This window comes from Neopsephotus bourkii, unplaced genomic scaffold, assembly GCF_033783945.1.
Source record: "Neopsephotus bourkii isolate Nb327-2 ecotype Australia unplaced genomic scaffold, CSIRO-AGI_Nbou_v1 NB_234, whole genome shotgun sequence".
Taxonomy (NCBI): domain Eukaryota; kingdom Metazoa; phylum Chordata; class Aves; order Psittaciformes; family Psittacidae; genus Neopsephotus; species Neopsephotus bourkii.
In genome coordinates, this window is record NW_026900744.1 from 1,141,673 (window position 1) to 1,162,411 (window position 20,739).

A 20,739-nucleotide genomic window follows, 5' to 3' on the forward strand; every position below is an offset into this window, starting at 1 on the left:
TATACCTAACAAGCATACCTGCCTTAAGAGCTCAGTATGTGACAGCTGATTACTTACCCTCCACTGGATTCTGTTCTATCTATGCTTAGACTGCTAAGGTATCTAAACTGTTTTAAGTATATCTTGAGTTTCTCTGCAAATCGGGGAGAGTATTTTCTCTGTAATAACAGCGTAAAGATGAGTCAGATTCCTCACAAGGAGGAGTGAATGAGGTTCTGTAAGAGGTTAAGGACATTTGCCTTGGCAAGATTAAGCTTTACAGAAAGGAAACACTTGTTTTGATAGCAAGTCCTGTGCAGAAGAGAGAGAAGCCTCTCTTCTGTAGGGCAGTTTGTCTGTAAGGGTGCCTCCTTCAAAGCAGCAGCCCTGGTGACAGGAAGTGCCAGCAGTTATAACTGCACTGTATTTTAAGAGAGAACATAAAGCTCCATAAGTAATGAGTTAAGGCAATATAACTTCTATAGGCAGGGAGACACGTAGGTGATGCCCTATATATCTAAAGATTGTGTGAAAGATCACACTAGAGGTGTCATCCCTCACAAGGAGTTTTATCCAATACACAAGTGAAATAAACTTTGCAAAGCACCCAAGTAACACTTGAGTGAGAAACCCCATTTGGAGGGGAAGAACATCAGTGCTTGAAATAGATTTGTCACCAGTACACTGGGACAACAATGAGATTTTTAACAAGAGATACAAGTTAGGACCAGTATCCCATCACACATGTTCTCAAGTGTGTCTGTTTCTCTTTCGCAGCGTGTAGCATTAAGCTTAGAAGATGACGGGTTGCCGTGAGGATGAAGCTGCTGCTCCAAACACCACATTGAACAAATCTGCTTTGGATCCCAGAACCTGCTTCTTCTTTCTGATCGTTATTTATGTTGCAGAAGGGTAACCACAAAGTTATAATGAACTGCAAACATCCAAAGGATGTGAGAGTTTTGTATGTATAATCTTTTATACACACTTTAACTTGTTGCACTACCCATTTGTGATAGTGAATAAGCGACGGCTGAGCTACTAACTCAATGTCCATAACCAGCCCGGCTGAAGGTTCGGTAGCGATTGCTTTATTTTAAGACTATATTTATAGAGATTTTGTAAATAGGTTGACTATGCTTTGTGGCTATCCATCAACATAAGTAAAACCAACCCTGTACAGGCAGCTTAGAACTATTTATTAACAAAACTCTGGATTATAAGATCTGTTCTGTAAATATAGTAGAGGGGTGAGAGTATTTATTTTTTGTATGTTTGGCTTGCTGTGCATAGAGTATCCGTGTCTATGTCTGTCTGGAGCAGACAGATACATAGGCATATAAATATATACATATATATAAAATATATACCTATATTTTAAAACTACTAGCCTACATTTATGAAAATTAGGGATAATTGAATTTTTACCAGATGTTTGAGAAGTTTGCTTTGAAATCTGAAGCCAGGAGCTAAGGTAACTGACAGAGGAAGCACTCCCATAAGACGCACAGCTCCTGAGTTGCTTTTACATTCCCCACTCTATCCCGAAGGATTCATCTGCAGTGCTTGTATGTGAAGAGTGTCACTGTTCTCAGTCAAGAGAAACTCCTACAGCACCCAGGTTTTGTGTGTTGTATTGTTGCTTGGTACAAATTGGATCTAGGTTTTTTGTGTGGTTTGTTTCTAAATGGAAATCTAAGTTCCTTTCCCCACTGGGAATACTGCACCTCTCAAATTAGCTTAGGAGAAACAACAATTTATCCCTACATTTCTGTACACCCAAAGTGAGCACTGTCACCTGGCTCAGCGGGAAAAGAAACCCAACACAATAACAGGAGTTGATTCCTTCCCTCCTTCTCCTTTTCCTCTGCTCATGTTAAGAGTCCAAATTTAGGAGATGCTGTGGGGCAGGGGCTTAATTCAGCATATGTAGCAGTTACCTTATTGCTGCCATTGGAACAACCTGCAGCAGGCCGTCTCCAGTACCAGAACAGTGGGCAGGGAGGTTAAAGAAGGTTAAGATTCATCCTACACCTGGCAGAAAAACTATGTTGTTCTCACCTCATTCTATAAGATTCCCAGGGAATTCTATAGGAAGCAAATACCCATCACTGCATGATGGACAACTGCCTCCCTGACCCATACAAAAACCTTGAGAGACCTTCCTGGTGTTCTTACATCAGTCCAAGCTTTTGTATTCCTGTGAGTAGAAGAAACACAGCCTGGATAGGTCTGGGGTGATTCTTCCTTTTTATCCTTTAGTTTTCCTTTCTTTTAGAATAAATTCAGTGTTCTATGAGCTGGGAGTCGATTCTTGACTAAGAAAAGAAGGAAAGTGTCTATAAAGCCCCTGTGCGCATTACAGACCTAAGGCATACTCTCAGAATCCTCCATGGCCTGCAGAGACAATGCCTAAATAATGAAGCATCCTTCTGTTCAAATTCTAGAGCCGAAGGCAGCGAACAGATGAGTGCGATACCCACGTGTTGTTCTAAGGGAGAAAGCTGTTCCTACACCTGCATGTGCTGTGTGCATGAAGGCGAGAACTGAGGCTGTATGTGCTAACACTGTAACTAACAGACCCTGTACATAGATTTGGAAGTTCTCCGGTTTTGATACTTTTCTAAGAACCCAGCCACCAAACCCAACCTGTACAAACCGCCTGGGGAAGGCTGCAGTTTTCCAGGCCCTTGTAAATGAGCTCCATGCACAGCGCTGGATTCAGCCTTCCCAGCTTTGTAACGACCGAGAAGTCAAACACCAAACTGGTTTTTTAAAGAGCTTATTTTCAGTAATGGTTTTGATTGGTCGGATGGTGTTTAACAAACACTGTAATCATCCTGATCTCTGTTGTCATGTCGCAGTTCTGTTAGTGTGAGTTCTTGCTTGGTGCCTTTTGTGTTCCAGTTTTTATGTTACGGACAAAAGGACCAGGGCGGGGAGGGGGAGGGAGGCACTTTGGTGTTGGACATCCACGAGGGTCACTGGAAACCAAATGAACACATTTGTAACACAGTGCACTGTTTCTATAGAAAGATTAAATTTTTTTATCTGGGACTACTGAGCTAATGACTTTGTAGTGCCTGAAACACCAGCCTAGGCCTGGGGCTCTGCTGGGTTTTGGGAAGAGTTAAGGAAGACTCTCACTTCCCAAACCTAACGCGGGATTTGGGAATGCTACTGTATAATCCAGCTGTTGGCTGCAGCTCTGTGCCAGCAGCACTGCAGGCAGTTCATACTCTACACATAAAGAATTGGCTTTCTCTGCCACTCTGGGTTTGGTCATCTTCAAACCACAGGAATGGAAAATGGTGCCAGGCATGTTATTGTATCAGTGATGTAACTAAAACAGGTGAGTAAAACCTCCAGTGATGCCAGTACACTAGTCCGAGTATTTGTACACTACATACACTAGTCCTTGCCCACCAGGATGAACTCGCCTCAAAAACAAATGGCACATGCAACAAACCTGGTGTCATTCTCAACCTGAACTCTTACACATTAGAACTGCCCAACAACTAGTTGCAAAGTGCTTAAGTTCATGTGGGAAATCCACTGCATCACTTAAAATCCCAGTTACCAGCCAGGGGGACAAAGCAAAGCAGCCATGAATACCATTACCCATTGACCAGGGCCTCTTAACGACCATGACAGCCGAGCTGGTCACTGACTGACTGGGTGATCTGCAGGAGTACTCACAGAGACATCAGAAGCCAGAACACTGAAGTCTTTCACTGCCCCGTGCTGTTAGGAAGCCTTGGGAAGCAGGGTCTTTATTGAAGGTTAACTTCCAGTCTGGTTTTGTCCCCAAAGGAATGCTGCCAGGCAGGTAACACTTGTCATACACACACACAGTTATTACCAAACCCATACGGACTTACTTAGGTACTGGTAAATGCTCACACTTGAGTTTTCTGTTCCACTGGAACCAGGGTTTTCTTGGTTTATTTCCCCATTTCAGTTACATATTTCAGCAGAATAGTGTAGTGGCAAGTAGAAAAACACCACCACCACCACAATCCCTAAAGTGCCTAGAGAGAACAGCACAAGTTGAAGAGGCCTCATACGAGAGTCCCAAACCTACCTGGGCCTTGAGGGATGCCTGCCCAAACAATTACCTTTTCTTCCCCTCCATTTTTCTGACTCTGCTGTATTAGCAATGAAACTTTAATTCTTTCCCTTTGTACACATGTAACTGTACAGCAGGAGAGAATCCACACTAACAGGGTGCTGCCTGCTGTCATTAAGGTGCTGTACCAACACCAACATGTACTCCTCGAAAGCCTCTTAGTGTTTCTATAACGTAACTCAGTTACCTTCCTGCCTTCTGCAGAGCACGTGTGCACCGTTTCCTCACACTGGGTTTGTTCTAGTACAAGTCACACCTTTAACTTTGTGAAACAGCTTTAAGTAACTCTCTTACTGGTTTACACCCTTGCCTTCGAGAAGGGAAGGCCTGTTGCAGGCTGCTTCAGTGCGGAAGTTCAGTTGTCCCCTAAACACGGTGTTGGCACTGGAAGAATTCAATGAGGCAAAGACAGCAACAGAGACAGTGAATTTAGATGTGGGCCACACCAGCCACCTTTTAGCTTCAGCCCTTCGCACATTAACATGCTGGTGCTCAGCAACCAACACAAAACACCCACACTCTTACTTTGCAGGACCTGCTGCCCTCTAGTCAAACAGCTCCAGCAAACTGGCTCTGCTCCCATGACCTAGAGAAATGGTTTTATTCGTGTGGCTCTGAGCACAGCCTCCCCACACACGAGCCAAGTCTCAGAGAATCATTTTACACAGAGACAAACCTGTCTGCGGCTTTTGATAACACAGCAGCCCAGTAACATGGAAGATGAGCTTCACAAAAGAGTCCCTCATAGAAAAGTCCCCAGAAGTGAGACCATCAGCCTCAGGATGCTGAACCTGGCTTTCCCATCCAAAAGTGGTAGTGTCTACCAGAAGAAACCAACAAACAACAGTTGAACTTAAGGCTATGTTCTTATTGTTGAACTTCAGGCTATGCTCTTAGCTCCCACAGGAGGTTATTAATGCTAACTTCTATGTGTCCCTAAGCATCAACAAGCAGAACGAGAACACGATGAAAAGAACAATAATCCTTTTCACATTATTTGCAGCACTCAGATTTCACTGTGTACCTCAGTGGCAGACCAGTCCCTCACGGGATTAGCCATGGCTGCCTGTGATATTCTCTGCACTGCGAAGGAAAGCACTGAATTTGTGTCAGTCATGATAAGGCACCATGTTAGCAGGGAGCTAAAACAGTAAAGACCAAATCTTCCTGATACTCCGATAGGCCTCAGCCTGGTTACAGGGATGGCTCACACAAGATTACAGCAAAGACAATGCAGAAGTGATGGAGGGGAGGGATTTCTTCCTATCAGTTCAGTTCTTCAAGCCTTGCCTCCAGGCTACAAAGTCGGGCAGAAGAATCCAGGTTAAAACTACAGTTCTCAGCCACATCCAACCAAGGCCAAACAACAAAGACACTTCACATGATTCAGGACTCTGTTTCCTGAGTCTGCCAATCAAGAAATTAATCCATTCCAACTGCAGCAGTTTATTTTCATGCGCATATTCCCCCACTGGGGCTTAGCTGAAAGCATGTACATGCATTTCATTCAAGCCATTACACATAAAAGATAATGGAAAGCCTTATGAGCAAACATTAAAGAAAAATCCCTGAACCTATGTATTTTGCTAGTTGGCACAGACCTAAATAAGACCTAAGCACAGAGAACACCTTGCAGTAATGCTTAGAAGATAAAAGAGTACTTGGAAAGTTAACATATTTAGGTCAAAGTTTTGGTGTCAGGAATTCCCCTACAAGAATCATAGAATAGTTAGGGTTAGAAAGGACCTGAAGATCATCCAGTTCCAACCCCCCTGCCATGGGCAGGGACACCTTGCTCTAAACCATGTCACCCAAGGCCTCGTCCAACCTGGCCTTGAACACTGCCAGGGATGGAGCATTCACAACCTCCCTGGGCAACCCATTCCAGTGCCTCACCACCCTAACAGGAAAGAATTTCCTCCTTAGATCCAATCTAAACTTCCCCTGTTTAAGTTTTAACCCATTACCTCTTGTCCTGTCACTGCAGTCCCTAATGAAGAGTCCCTCCCCAGCATCCCTATATGCCCCCTTCAGATACTGGAAGGCTGCTATGAGGTCTCCATGCAGCCTTCTCTTCTCCAGGCTGAACAGCCCCAACTTTCTCAGCCGATCTTCATACAGGAGGTGCTCCAGTCCCCTGATCATTCTCACGGCCCTCCTCTGGACTTGTTCCAACAGTTCCATGTCCTTTTTATGTTGAGGACACCAGAACTGCACACAATGCTCCAGGTGAGGTCTCATGAGAGCACAGTAAAGGGGCAGGATCACCTCCTTCAACCTGCTGGTCACGCTCCTTTTGATGCAGCCCAGGATATGGTTGCTTTCTGGGCTGCAAGTGCACACTGAAGCCGGCTCATGTTCATTTTCTCATCGAGCAGCACCCCCAAGTCCTTCTCCGCAGGGCTGCTCTGAATCTCTTCTCTGCCCATCCTGTAGCTGTGCCTGGGATTGCTCCGACCCAGGTGTAGGACCTTGCACTTGGCATGGTTAAACTTCGAGGTTGGCATCAGCCCACCTCACGAGCGTGTCAAGGTCCCTCTGGATGGCATTCCTTCCCTCCAGCGTATCAACCGAACCACACAGCTTGGTGTCATCGGCAAACTCCAACTCAGAAAGCCACAACTGAGAGGATGTATGATACCAATCCATGAAATCATTACTGCTGCAGAGAAAGCACTAGGACATTTCTAAGTATCCATTACTAACTATGACCAGACAGGAGGTGGGGAGAATGGAATCAGTTTGACCCAGTATGACAGTCCTGATGATCAGATGAGTGATTTCTCATATTTTAATCATTTTTTAGTCATTTCCTTATCCCCACTGCCTACAGACCATGCAAATTTTTGTTAGAAAACATAACTGAAGCTGATCAGACATTGTCCACATGGACAACGCAGCTCACAGACCTCCAGGGCAGCTCTGGTTCCACACGGTGCCACACCAGGCAGCTACACACCTTTCCTTCCTTTGGTCCTTAACGCTTACAGAAGGAAAATCTTTGCAGTTTACCTCTTTCAGGCAACACCTGACCAAAGGCCTCTTTTTCTGGGCTGCCATTAAGGTCACAGCAGCAGTTCTACATGTGGATCTCTGCCTTTTTGTCCCTCTCGGTTACCTCCTGTGATTCTTCTGGAACACCTTTCTCTGATAAATACCTGATACCCCTTGTTTAAAAGGCAGCATTCAGCAGAGTCACTGTGGCCACACATCAATCACACCCTCAGGAGCTGAGTGGGAGGAATGCCCTGGCTGGGATGTTTACCTGCTGCTCTCCCTTTAAGACAGCCCCAAGCAACTGCAACAGGAACAGCAGCAGCCTTCAAATGGAAGCATCCTCACCCAAAAGGACACGTGCAGAGTTGCTCAGGCACTAAAACAGACAGTGCTTAACCAACAGGCAAACAGGGTTTTAAACAATTTCATGGTAATAATTTCAGATGGATATGTTAGGAGGATTTGCTGTTTCACACAGGCCTTTTTTATTATCAATATTAGAATCTTAAGAGAGCAAAGGGGAACAGCAAAATGTTAAGGGCAATGGCCTTGAGAAGAAAAAAAGTCTGTTTACTAAAAGGCCTCAGAGTCAGGCAGCAGCAGTCTGTGTGATCTCACCATTACAAAACATGATTGTGAACTGTGCAAAATTGTTTTCAGTTCCAAAACTGACAGATAAACACGAGCTTCCCAGCTCGGTATCACTGCACCCAAATACAAGCACTGCAGGAACAAGCCATTTTAAATAGTACAGGCAGCTCAGTAAGTTCAGCCTGAGACCGTTCTCTCAGCCACACGAGATGCTCTGACAGGCTGCCATTTCTGAGCACTGAGCTTTCTGCAGGAAAGGTCAGGTTTATAAACTTTTGCCCTTTTGGTGTTAGGAAGATGCGAGCTCCATCCCCATGTGGTGAGGCAGGAGCTTGCCAAACTACACCTCCCTTTGATTTCTCCTTTTTGGTGAGGTCTCTTTGGTGACTGAAGAGCTACCCATTAAGAACTACCACTATAGACTCCAATACCTCCTTTGTCTTTTGCAAGCTAAGAGACAGAAACACAGGGCTTTGGCTCACTGTCCCAATGACACCTACCTTTGCCTCAGCTACCACTTTCTGCCCAGAACATAACTCAAATGAATAATGATGTCTTTAAGCAATACAACTGCCAAATACAGAATATCTTGATCTTTTTTCTTCAGTCACATCAGTTTACAGAATCCCAGAATCCCAGACTGGTTTGGGTTGGAAGGGACCTTAAAGCTCATCCAGTTCCAACCCCCTGCCATGGGCAGGGACACCTTCCACTACAGCAAGTTGCTCCAAGCCCCATCCAACCTGGCCTTGAACACTGTCGGGGATGGGGCAGCCACATACAAAGCTCATACAACTTCAGTATATAAAGCACCAAACCAATTACACTACAGAAGATACAATATTCAAAGTATGATCACTGGCCTACATTCAGACTGTAAGCAATACAAATACACACATATAGGGATGCACCCCAAACCTGATTTGCACACAACCAAAGACACAGGCCCATATGTAGACTAAGACAAATGAGAAGCTACAACTGAAGCACCTGGGGATGATGCTGCATTTGTTTCTAGTATATTACTCTGGACTTTGAGCCACACTCTTCCAGGAATTAGCTACAGTTATGGTTTCCCATAGCAACAAGGTATGTGGGTTTAGTTGTTCCAGCACAAATTGCTGATGAGCTGTACCCTCCTGCAGTGAGCTCTCCACGTGTTTCCTTGATTGGCAGGAAATTGGAACCAGGCTACTCCATGTGCAGCTGAAACACAGCTTCAATTCAGTCAAAACCTGCTCCTGCTCACAGCAGCAGGTGTTCTACCACACCTCAATTTCAGACTCTGCAGACAAGCCTGCTCAAATCAAGAAAGAACAGACTAACCCTACTAAACTTGCCCCCAGGTTCCTTTATCCTCACCTATTTAAATCTATGTCTCTGCAGCAAAAGACAGGAGACTAACCTCCACTTACAGCACTTACAGTTTATAATATAAATGGTTATTAATTCTGAAGTGAAACTATGCATTGTTTGAAGTACCATAGCAGGACAGTCCCAGGTAGCTACACCATACACGTACTAGTAGGCTGTAACAAACGCACATGTCAGAGTTATCACCTATCTTAATGTCAACCATTATTTTTCCAAGTAACATCACACAGTATGTAAGTGCAGCCTATACACACACTAATAAGCACTCAAGCTTTGTTAGGAGAGCTCAAAACTTACCATAGGCAACTCCATAAGAACACATTCTCTTGAAATCCTCACCCCAATCTAAAACAGATAAATCCAGCCTGGGTGGAATCACCATTAAATACTCAATTAGTCACCATTCAAAGCAACAAGCTGACAACTTCTGGCTTCCCACTGTGCCTTCAAAGCAGAAAGCAAATGGTTTGGTTTCATCTGGGTGGGTGGTAAAACTATCCTGAATTAACCGGAGAGGGAAAAAACATCAACTGGCAAGAAACACAAAACCAGGGCTACAGTGGGTGGCACATGGGAAAGCAAAAAACACCCCCAAAATAAGCATGCACAAAGTAACAGAAGTTGTGATTTCATCAAAAGTTTCAGTAAGTCTTGTGTGCACAGGAACTGTGCTTACGAGATCACCATCATTCAGTTCACTTTCCCCACACACTGGCTATGCAGACTGGGTCTGCATTGATTGCGCTTTCACTTGTGACTGCACAGGAAACTACTACAGGTAATATGAACAACTACATGCAAATCTCTCGTATCCTACCCAATAAAAGACACTTACTTTGGAGCTGGCATCTGGTAAGAGCTTTCACCTTACAGAGCAGATGTGTATGTGGCAAAACTACCACCCGGGACTGAACAGGGCAGGGATGGACCAGGGGAGCAAACTGCAGCTTTCTGAAGGGAGCACAAGCAGCAAAGCCTCAAACACCGCTCACATCTCAGCCAAAACACAAATCTGTATTAGTATATATGTTTATTTGATGCACAGTTATCCCCTTCTTTCCTGAAGAACCTATGCACTGTTTGCGCTACCTATACAGGCAGGCTACAAAAAGGCTCGATTTAATCCTAAATACTGGAGCAACACCTTCTAATGTGCAAGTATACAGAAGCCTTTTAGTTTCAGCTTAGATTCTAGGTAAAATCCTAATGAAGACAACATTTTATAGTGTTAATAGCTATTACTGCTATGAAGGCTACAGAATACACTGAGCTTTGATTTAATGTCTCCCTTTTAGGGTGCACTCTACCTTCGTAACAAGAAGGCAGCCAAAGAAGAATAACAACCTCTAGCTGCTCCAGCAGATGAGGAGTTGATAGTCACATGTTATTTTGACTAATATTTACTCTTTAGAGAAAAACCAACACACAGTGCTATCAGAACATTTAGATCATCAGATCCAGTGAATATCCAGTAAGATGTCAGATTATATTCAATAAAGTACTAGTCTTTTCAAGACAGACACAGTAATGAGGTTTCCCTAGATCTGTTGAAGAAGATTCTAGGTATCTCTTGCTCTTGTGAGAAGCAGCTCTGACTCCAGTAAGCTTCCCTTTCTGAATCAAGCAGAAATCTTTCTGGTTAACACTGATCTTAAGCAACACCAGTTTTGTCTACTTACCCCACCTCTGCAGCAGCAGGCCTCACGTTCTTCCTCTTCTCTACTAAAAGCTTCAGAAAGAAAGGAAATAAAACTGTCTACATGATAACCAAAGCATAAATAAAGTTTGCTTCCAGAGAGGATGAGAGGAACTGATGTGGAAAGAGCACAAAACGTGAGCGATCTGAGACCAGTGGCAATCAGGAAGAAGCAAAGGGTGGCTGGGCTGAAACTGTGGCTGGAATGGCCCCAGCTGACACTTATTCAGTAGATTTGATATTCCTCTAACAAAGAACTTTAGCCCCCAAGTGCACACACACAGGTGCTGCTGCAGAAGAATCTCAAGCAACTCTAAGAAGAAAACACACAGGACAACTTTTTCTGTGTGAGTTCATGTCAGCCTTTGGCACCTGGTCATTAGTACGAGTCCTTGGGATAAAGCAAAACTATTTGGCAGTTTGAGAACTGTGCTCACATATAATTATTGTGCTGCATTCACTATGTTCAACAAGGCTGCATGGTAATTGCTGATAAAAAGACAGGCACCTCCTCAAGCCACTGCTTTACGCTACTATGACAACACAGGAAGAACAAAGATGATTGCTTTCTTTTCTGCCACTACCCTAAAATTAAGCCTTTCCCACTGACACTCATTTGGCTAACACCTCTGATTTGATGAGCATGTTGAAGTAAGTCTTTTTTAGCTCCTCTTTAATCATCTCAAAGACTGCTGGAGAAAAACTGAAGTCAAACCGTCAGTGATGAGCTGGCTGTAAAGAAAACACTATCTTCTCAGTGGAAGAGTCACGTTATGAATTTCCTATCAGACCTCACTATTCTTAATCATTTTCATTTGGTTTTCCTTCTTACGCCATGCAAAAAACCATTGCCTGAGTCAAACACCAATTGCTTTGTATTTAGCCGCCTTCACTCCACACTTATTCTGTTTACAATTCATATCATAAAATCTCCACCCTAAGCCATAAGTCTTCACCTCACTAACCTTACAATTCTTGAGGGCAAAAATTCAGATGGTTCTTTATTATATGCAAAACTATTACCCCTCTGTAGTCTTTAAAGCCATGTAAAACTATGACCTAATGAGTTGCAATGTCAACCTCAGCACTTCAGGCTTCTGACTAATGTAGGAAGTAATGTTCATCAAATGATTTGTTGAGCTCTATTAAGGCCAATGTGCTGTTAGTACCTAACTGTTACCTTATGATTTAATCCTTTCACTCCAATGCCCACACCATGCTCTCCAGCCACCAGTCTGTACTGCAGTTTTGCAGTATCGGTTCCTTATGCTGATCTGGCAGATTCAGAGAGAGGATGCTCACAAAGTGTCTAGAAGCATCACACTACACGAATAAGGATGTTATTGTGGGAATTAACATAGAGAAGACATAAGCATTCAAGTCACTAGCTCTGAGAACAAGAAGCTGTTCAGGCTGAGACCTTGAAACACCTAGGTAGGTATTACTTTTTTCATTCAGAGGATACACAAGGATGTCTTCCATTATTTTCTGGCATAAGACAGAAAATGTGTATGCCAGAGCTAAAAAAAAAGAGAGGTATCAGCATGATTACACCTGCAGCATTCTTGAGAGTATATAGAAGGGTAACACCTACCTTGGATACAGAATTGCTTTTCAAGGACTACATTAACTCTCAGTAAAAGGTGCTTGCTGTATATTAAGACTGCTAAAAAAAACCTGTGTCAGAGGTAGCTGCAGAGAAGACATTTGGAAGATTCATAGCTTTACCTGAAATAGAAGTGGCCATGATAAAGTTAAAAATACATATAAATGCATTTTACCACTTTAAGGAATCTTTCATGATGGTTAAAAACTGTGAAATGCCCCAGAGTATTAAAATCAAACATTTCTATCAAAAATTCAAAAGCTATACTGTTAAAGCCTGGTAAAATACAGGCTTTTAAAGATAGTTCAAATAAATTGTTCTCTCTTTCATGAAACTCTTTAGTGATCTTACAATGCAACTACTGTCCAATTTTTTACAACAGACAAGTCTTGATCAAAGGTTAGTGGTCATGCTACATGAAGTGAGATGTAAGATACTCATTAAAGTTACAAGAAGAAGGCTGTGTAATATACACACACTTTACTACTGCTCTGTATCAGTCTAATCTATGGCTACACACTAGAGAGCTCCCAGTTTGTTGGATGTGCTGCCTACGGCTGATGGCCCATTCCTGCAGAGGTTTTCATAGCTTTCTGTTCCAGCAGACTTTTCTGACTCCATAAGGGTTGTAAGTGAGCCAGCTGCACTAACACCTGGGGAATGTATATCCTTCCTCCTACCATCTCACAAGATAACTACCAAGATACAGAGAGACATAACTTAAAGAATGGAAGTCTATTTAATATGCACTGGACATTTTAATTGTTATTACTTTATCAAAGACTTAATTTTCTGTCGTGGTCCTCAAGGCAGATTACAGAGAGATATTCTTACCTCTCTGCAGTCCTCGGAAGAAATTGGGTGGAAATGGGGGAGAAGGCAAAAGAGAAAAGATTAAAGTGAGAAAAGAGAGGCAGAGGACAGCAGAAACACTGTCAGCTTCAATTCCACTATGCAAATACTCCTCCTCTAGACTGTTCAGCGTTTTCACCAACTTGCTTTGTACTTTGAACTACATTTAAAACTAAAGAGGACTTGGAATTGTGGTCACTTTGCATTAAGAACAGAAAAAGCCACCCTTCTGGTGAAAAAAACACAACAAAGATTTAATTGTTACTCAGTTTGTAAATTGCGCAAGACTGGCATCATGAATTTATTTGTGTGCATTATCTTTATAGATGCCACTATTACCCTTCTGTGTCAAAAGCAGTAAAAAGGCCTTTGAAACAGTAATAAATCTGCTTGCAGATTAGCTCCATCAAAAAGCTTCTCAGTAAGAACTAAAGCGTTATCCTACAAAATATCATTATACTCGTAATGGTAATACAGGTCTGTTTTGGTTTGTGTCTCTGTGATTCCAGGTAGTATTTTGTGAGTATAGAGGGAGAATGTGAAGGTCTGAGGAGACAGAAGGGTCACAACACTTTCAGTTGTGGTTTCTGAATTTTTGGGTTTGGTTTTGTTTAACTACTACCAGTCTTACCAAGCCCCAAACTGGTTCCTTCCTCCCAGGTGCTTTCACACCACAGAGGCCTGGTTCAATTTCTACTGGAAATCAGGAGCAGAGTATTGAGAAATCAAAAATACAAGGAAACAGATTGAGTTGTTATAAAGGTTTTCAGTTCTTACAGCAGCTTCATGTTGAGAAGTTAGAGGTCAATGAAACAATAAGAATGCCAGTACTCGGTCACTGTCTTCTACTGACACTTCATTTTGAGACACCTAAGGAAAGATACTAGAGTGGGAATCTGTCCAAGCTCTTGCACAGTGAACAAAAGACACTCACACAAATCTATGTGAATCTAAATGGCTTATAAGGCTGGCACAGCCAAGACATCCAAGTTTCTAAAACCCAAATAAATCAAAGATACAATCATATATGCAAGCACTTCTGCTACACTGGACTGCGGGACAAAGTACCCAGTTGGAGCTGGGCTGACTTGGGACAGGTGAAGTTAGGTGGAAAAGAAGAAGAGAAAAAATGCAGGAAAAAAAATTAACTGCAGCTTCAGCAGTAATGCGGTTTTAATGGACCATGGAATATCAGGTACCCACTAAGATGACGACCTTTTCTCCAGTACTGAAATAACAAAGCCATAGCCCACAAATGGTGATAAACCAACTTCAAATTTACAAAATCAATTTATGTGAGAATAAAAGAACAAAAGACGTGACCTTTTCTTTACTATTAAATAAACCAAATCCAGCCTACTGAAGTCATCCTTTTGAACATAAGTTATTGCCTGACCTTTCTTATTCCACTGCAGGATGCAAAGTGACTGGGCAAGCATTTAAGCTCTTCTGTTCTTCCTAAATCAGAGGCATGTGCCACCATAGGAAGGAAAATGTGCACACCTTTCCTAACCTCAACATCGGCTGGTAGTAGAATGGGACTGGGTATCTGGGTTAGGGGCCCAGAAGCCAAAAGCAATTAAGACTGGGATATGACTGGGCACCCAAACGAGCCCTGTATCCCCTCAGGGTCCTACAGCAAACAAGTACCAGTTCATGGTGTGTGCAATGAAGATCATTAAAAGTGAGTTATGGTTATGGGATATTGTATCTATTATGTCAGCACTGAGATACTGTACCTCATACTGTGATTCTCCCCCTCTACTCTGCTCTTGTGAGACCCCACCTGCAGCACTCCATTCAGCTCTTGGGGCCTCCAACACAAGACAGACATGGACCTGCTCGAGCATGTCCAGAGGAGGCCACGGAGATGCTGTGAGGGCTGGAGCAGCTCTGCTCTGGAGCCAGGCTGGTTCAGGCTGGAAAAGAGAAGGCTCCTGAAGGGGAGACCTTAAAGCAGCTCCTGGTGCCTAAAGGGGCTACAGAAAACCTGGAGAGGGGCTTTTTAACGAGGCCTGGAGTGACAGGAGAAGGGGGAATGGCTTTAAACTGAGAAAGGGGAGACTGAGGTTAGATATAAGGAAGCTCTTCTCTGTGAGGGTGCTGAGGCGCTGGCACAGGGTGCCCAGAGAAGCTGTGGCTGCCCCATCCCTGGGCAGTGTTCAAAGACAGCTTGGACACAGGGGCTTGGAGCAACCTGCTCTAGTGGAAGGTGTCCCTGCCCATGGCAGGGGGTTGGAACTGGATGAGCTTTCAGGTCCCTTCCAACCCAAACCATTCTGGCATTCTGTGAAATCACCCTTTCTGTGGTTTTACCATGAGATGAGGTTTTGATCCTATATTGGATTATCTACACAAACTGTTTAATAAACAGTATGGAATCAAAATGTAATGCAAATTAACAATAATTACATAATTAATGTAATGATAGTCATCATTTTACCTGTAATTTTTCTCTTGTGGAGGCAGTGCCCAAATAAGGCCCAACAGATGGATGTTACTGACTGGGATAACTGCAAAATTGGTTTATTCACTGAAAATAGAAATGTGTTATTATTTTCAATCCTTTTAATCCCAAGAGCCATCTGTGGGCAAGATACTTTATTTGATGTAGGAAAAAAACATATGCATATGCACTTGCATATGTGGAAATATATAAATATACATTAATTCATTAAGCTGCCATCCACCACTGTTAAACCACTGCCAATAAGGTACTGCTTATGCACCATCCCCCTGGTTTCACTGGATAGACTTACAGTAATCCTGACTGACTGGAATCCAGAATAATTTTCTGAGAGAAAGAAAACACTTTATTATGAGATCTACACCCAGAGAAGTAACTCCCTCGCTTCTGGAAGGGGATTAGTTTGTTACAGTCAGCGTCACCATTTTCATCTCAGATTGGGGTTTCATCCTCCCATTTTCTTTTTCATCGCTGAAAAATTGCCAGTGACATTAAAGAGAAGCAATCTGATGGCTCCTAGGGGCAGGAGAACAGTTATGCACAACAAAATGGACTCTTGGAATAGATGACCAAGAACTCTTTGAGCTTAGCGAGAGCAGACAGGGGAACAGCAGGACTGAGAATTTTATCTCCTAGCTATGAAATAATAGTGCTCAAAACCCAGAACCTGAAATCACTGATCTTAAAACCCAGAAACTGAAATGACTGCATGTCCCCATGCAGTACGGAAGGGACAGTCTTTTGCCAAAAAAACATAGAGAATAAAAACTGGTATACTTACAGCTGAAGAATGAGCTTTAGAGAGCAATAACGCACAAGAGGGCCTGTGATGCTGATATTTTCAGGGCCTATCTATTGCTTCTAAGAGCTATAAGACCCCTGAACAAAAGTCACAGGGTACTGTGAAAGGGTACAACTACTGATAAAGCAGTTATATTCTGGCTAAAAAAAGAAGAAAAAGGTTGCCATGGCAACCGTGAATGAATTCAGCACATCACCTGCACATAGAGCCCTTGCAGGGCTCTCTTCAAAGTTGAGGGTTTGCCTACTTCTTGCTAGGGGTTCCTAAGGATTATACAAAGGTTTTACAAACAAGGTACATTAACTACATAAAGGGAAAGCAATGCATTTTTTTGACATAAGCTTTTAAATGTCTGTAGAGACTGGAAAACGCAGGGGGACAAATAAGGCCTGGAAAACTTCTCTGAGAAGACAGGATATGTCAGAGGTCTCTACCTCTTTGCTAATGAAGCCCTATGTTTGGATTTCCTGACCTACTATACTGGTGTCCTTCTCTATAGAATAAGGAGAAAGCAAAGAACTAAATATTAGAATCAAACACATTGGAAAAACATGAGTTATTTAAGAGGAGATGTCAAACATGAGAAAAAATTACACGAAAAAACAATTAAAAGTATGCAGAAACACAGGTTAAAATGTTAGAAAGAAAATTCCATTCAGATTCTTGTCAAAGCATAACAGAGAACATGAGGTCCACCCAGAGCAGTGCAAGCATGTCTCTAAAGGTAAAATTCAAGTTTCTGTTATGTATGCACTGCTCTGGGTCTCTCACCTCTGTAGAGTCTGTGAAATTCTGGTGTGTCAAAAGGGTCTGTCTCATGATCAAAACTTGGATTTGTCAACTGGAAGAAAAATAGCACAATGTTTATTGAAGACAAAACCAGGCCACATGGAAGCAAGCAAGAGTAGCCCAGGTCTGAATCATCATCTTGAGCAGTTCAACACAACTAAGATGTCCTTTGAAGTGACATGGACCAGAACCTGGATGTTCCAGTTAAAGAGGTAAAACACTGACCGCTCCTTTGATTATTTCCACAAACACACAAAACTATTGTGGACATAACCCACCCCTATGGAAAGGTCATTGGCTAAAGGTTAGATAAATACCTTTGCCCCCTACCACTTGAGCTTCCTTCAACCAGTTTGGCGCATTTGTTTAATCAAAATCAGCTTCCACAGAAATACATTCATAGATTACAGCACTTGGTGAACTTCTAAATGAAGAGCTTGAAACATACAGTGATATAAGATACCTCCTTCTTATTTCATAGCACCATTTTGGTGGAACTAACTAGAGGACAACTCACAAAGGCTAGCTTCAGTCAAGATGTGCCAGATTCTTTCTGCATCTCAGAAAAAAACACTGGAGACAAGCTTCCCCATGTCAGCCCTTAGAAATCTCTGTTATTTGAAGTGAGAATTAACACACATCTATTTTTAAATAAGAGCAAATTGAAGCCACAGCTTTACCGTGGGAAAAAAAAAAAAAAAAATATAAGTAATACTTATTTTCTTAAATTATTTGTGGAAATAAACCACAACAAGGTGGATTCACCTGCAGCACCCCCATGTTACTCTGTAAGCAGTTCTAACGCACCAGTCTATACACCAGCTTCTAGCATTGCCAAACCAACCAGGTTAGAGCCAAACAGACTCATATGTGGGCTGACTTTTCAAATGAGAAAGTAAATTACATTAAAAACTTGCATTTGCCACGAAAAAAGAAAAATCTAGAAAAAGCAGCAAATTAAAACCAATCCAAGTCAAACGCTTTATTAAAATCCACAAAAAGATTCACATGAGAGCTGATCTTGTTTGAATGCAGGAGATGAATATGGCAACTATGACGGTCCCTTCCAGTCCTGTTTGCTATTAATTTCCATTAATCTTTCTCCATTTCAGACTCTCACTCACTCATCTGCGTCTATGCTGGGCTTAAGACTCTTTTCTTCTAATACAGATGTCAGTCCACCACATTTTTATTTACTTAGTCATCTTCAGCCAGTATTGTCTTGTAAGCTAAGATGTGCCTTGGCAAAGAATGTCTTTCAGTCAAGAGCTGGCAACAGCAGGGAAAACCTCACCTCAGAGAGTAATAAAGTTATTTTACCTGACACCAAAACAGCAGACGTTACTTCCTCCAGAGCTGTATTTTTTAACGAGGTAGCTGAAAGTTATCCATATCGCAAAATCAAGGTACAAACCGGAATGTCTTTTCTAAATAGCATATGGTCTGAACATAGAAACCCACTGTTGATTTGTTTCTAACAGCCACAACAGACTGCTGACTCAGCTATATGTGCCTACTAATTACTTTTCACACAATGCAGAGACATAGGAATCAACAGTCTGCAAAACTAGAATTGCTCTTCCCAGCAGTTAAAGAAGTCACACAGGTGTAACAGTGATCTACATGCAAAGTCAAGATCCGCAGCATGGAACGCATTAAATGCTATCAAATACATTTTAAAGAAACATTTTATGAATTTATTAACTTTCAAATATTATATTGTCTTAATTTAGTCTGCAAAAGTCGTTTATTTGATAAGGGAATCAGCAAGAATTAAAGCCTCTGTAGATACAAGGAAAAACAGTTGCATAAAGTTCTGTGTATTTGGAACACAGTTACAGACATGGAAAGTATCAGAAAAGAACCTGACTTACTTGGGATCTATGAAAACACTTCTGTCACCCAGCTCTCCAAGGTGTTCAATGTTTCTTGTGAAGCAACCAGCAGAAATACAACTATTGCAACACCAGATGCAGCTTTTTCAGAAAAATACAAACAATTCCTAAATCTTGCAACCTTAGAGCTAAGTTAAATTAGGGATCCAAAGTAGGTTGATTTATTAAGAGCTTTCTGCCAGCTTTTACTAACAAACAACAAATAGGGATATTCAGAGTATGGTTATCTGATTTCTACCATTTTGCCAAGTCCCATAGATACCTGCTCCCCACAGGTCATAAGACAAAATAATGTGAATTTTGCTCTTCTTAGAACAAGAAGTAAAAAACTGTATAAAGCAGTATCAGTATCCGGTTTTGATATGCACATTGTTATGTTATAGTCCTATCATATCTGAAATAATAATGCTAAAAATGTGTATTTATACAGCTATTTTCTTCAGAGACAGAGCAATTACTGTTTCTATATGCTTTTAAGCAGAAGGAAAATAACTACAACCCACACTTTTCTGTCTTTCACAAATACAGCCTCAAGCCAATGCATTCAAGCGTGGCATGCCGTTTGAATACACATGTGTCAAGATAACCCAAACAGCACTGTGGAAGCAATACACTACCCATTGTAATGCTATCAAACATGACGTTTCTTTTAAGAGGACAAAAAAACCTAATGCACACAAAGTAAAAAAACATTTTTATCTACCCATAATATGCATTCACCATAAAACATGTTAGAATTAGTATACAGAACTCAAAAACGGTTGACACCTCCTAGATGCAGGCTTTCAGGGTAACTCATAATCCACTTTGCTCTTCCTTCCAACACAGTAATTGAAACAACAATGCATTAAGCACTGAAAGGGCTTCTAAAACAATTTAGATAATTATAATAGTCATTCTCTCACAGAAAAAAGCCCACAAACTCTGAACCTGAAGTCAAACCAGACAGTACTTAAGAGGAACATGCAAACTTATACTCTGTATTACCTTTAGATTGAACAACCAAGTTCATATAATAAACAGGGTAATAGTTCCGCTAAAAATCCTTCATTCTGATATAAACATTATGGGTTTTAGGCTCATGTTTTAATTTATTTGCACTACGTGTAAATGTTAAGAAAGCAATTGGTTAGCTATTTCTGTACCAGTAGGACCCTCCTACTGAAAAGTCAACGTACAGGTATTTTACAGAATAGAAATTCATAAAGAATGTGGAATGCAACTGCGTAGATTCAAGCAACACAAATGCAGTGAGTACTGCCATATTATTAGTCTTAAATGCTCTACTCCATCATTTAGCTGAGTTGGACATATTTAGTTCTCAATCTTTATTCATAAATAGATTTCTCCGGACTACTAAGCATTGTCAATTCCCATGGGAACAGAATGTAAGAAAAGCTGTCTAACACAGGCAGCAGAGAAGGAGCTTGACCTACTACCACATGGTAAATGGCACCACGATCATCTGTTCAAGGGTGAGCTTTAAAATTTCACCTCCCTCTACCTAACTTTTTATTTTCTTCTCTCACTCTCAGTGAGTCTGTAATTGTTATCTGTGTGTG

The 20,739-nt window shown here is 41.8% G+C and overlaps 1 protein-coding gene across 2 annotated transcripts in view; it reads left to right on the top strand.

Annotated features, from left to right (window-relative positions):
- Positions 1-3,036, top strand: part of LRP8 (LDL receptor related protein 8) — a 190,549-nt gene extending 187,513 nt beyond the window's left edge. For both annotated transcript variants that reach the window (XM_061344787.1, XM_061344788.1), the window contains one exon: positions 757-3,036. In XM_061344787.1, the coding sequence (XP_061200771.1) occupies positions 757-795 (39 nt within the window). In that variant the 3' untranslated portion in view covers positions 796-3,036. The remainder of the gene's footprint in view (positions 1-756) is intronic.
- Positions 3,037-20,739: the final 17,703 nt, after the last annotated feature.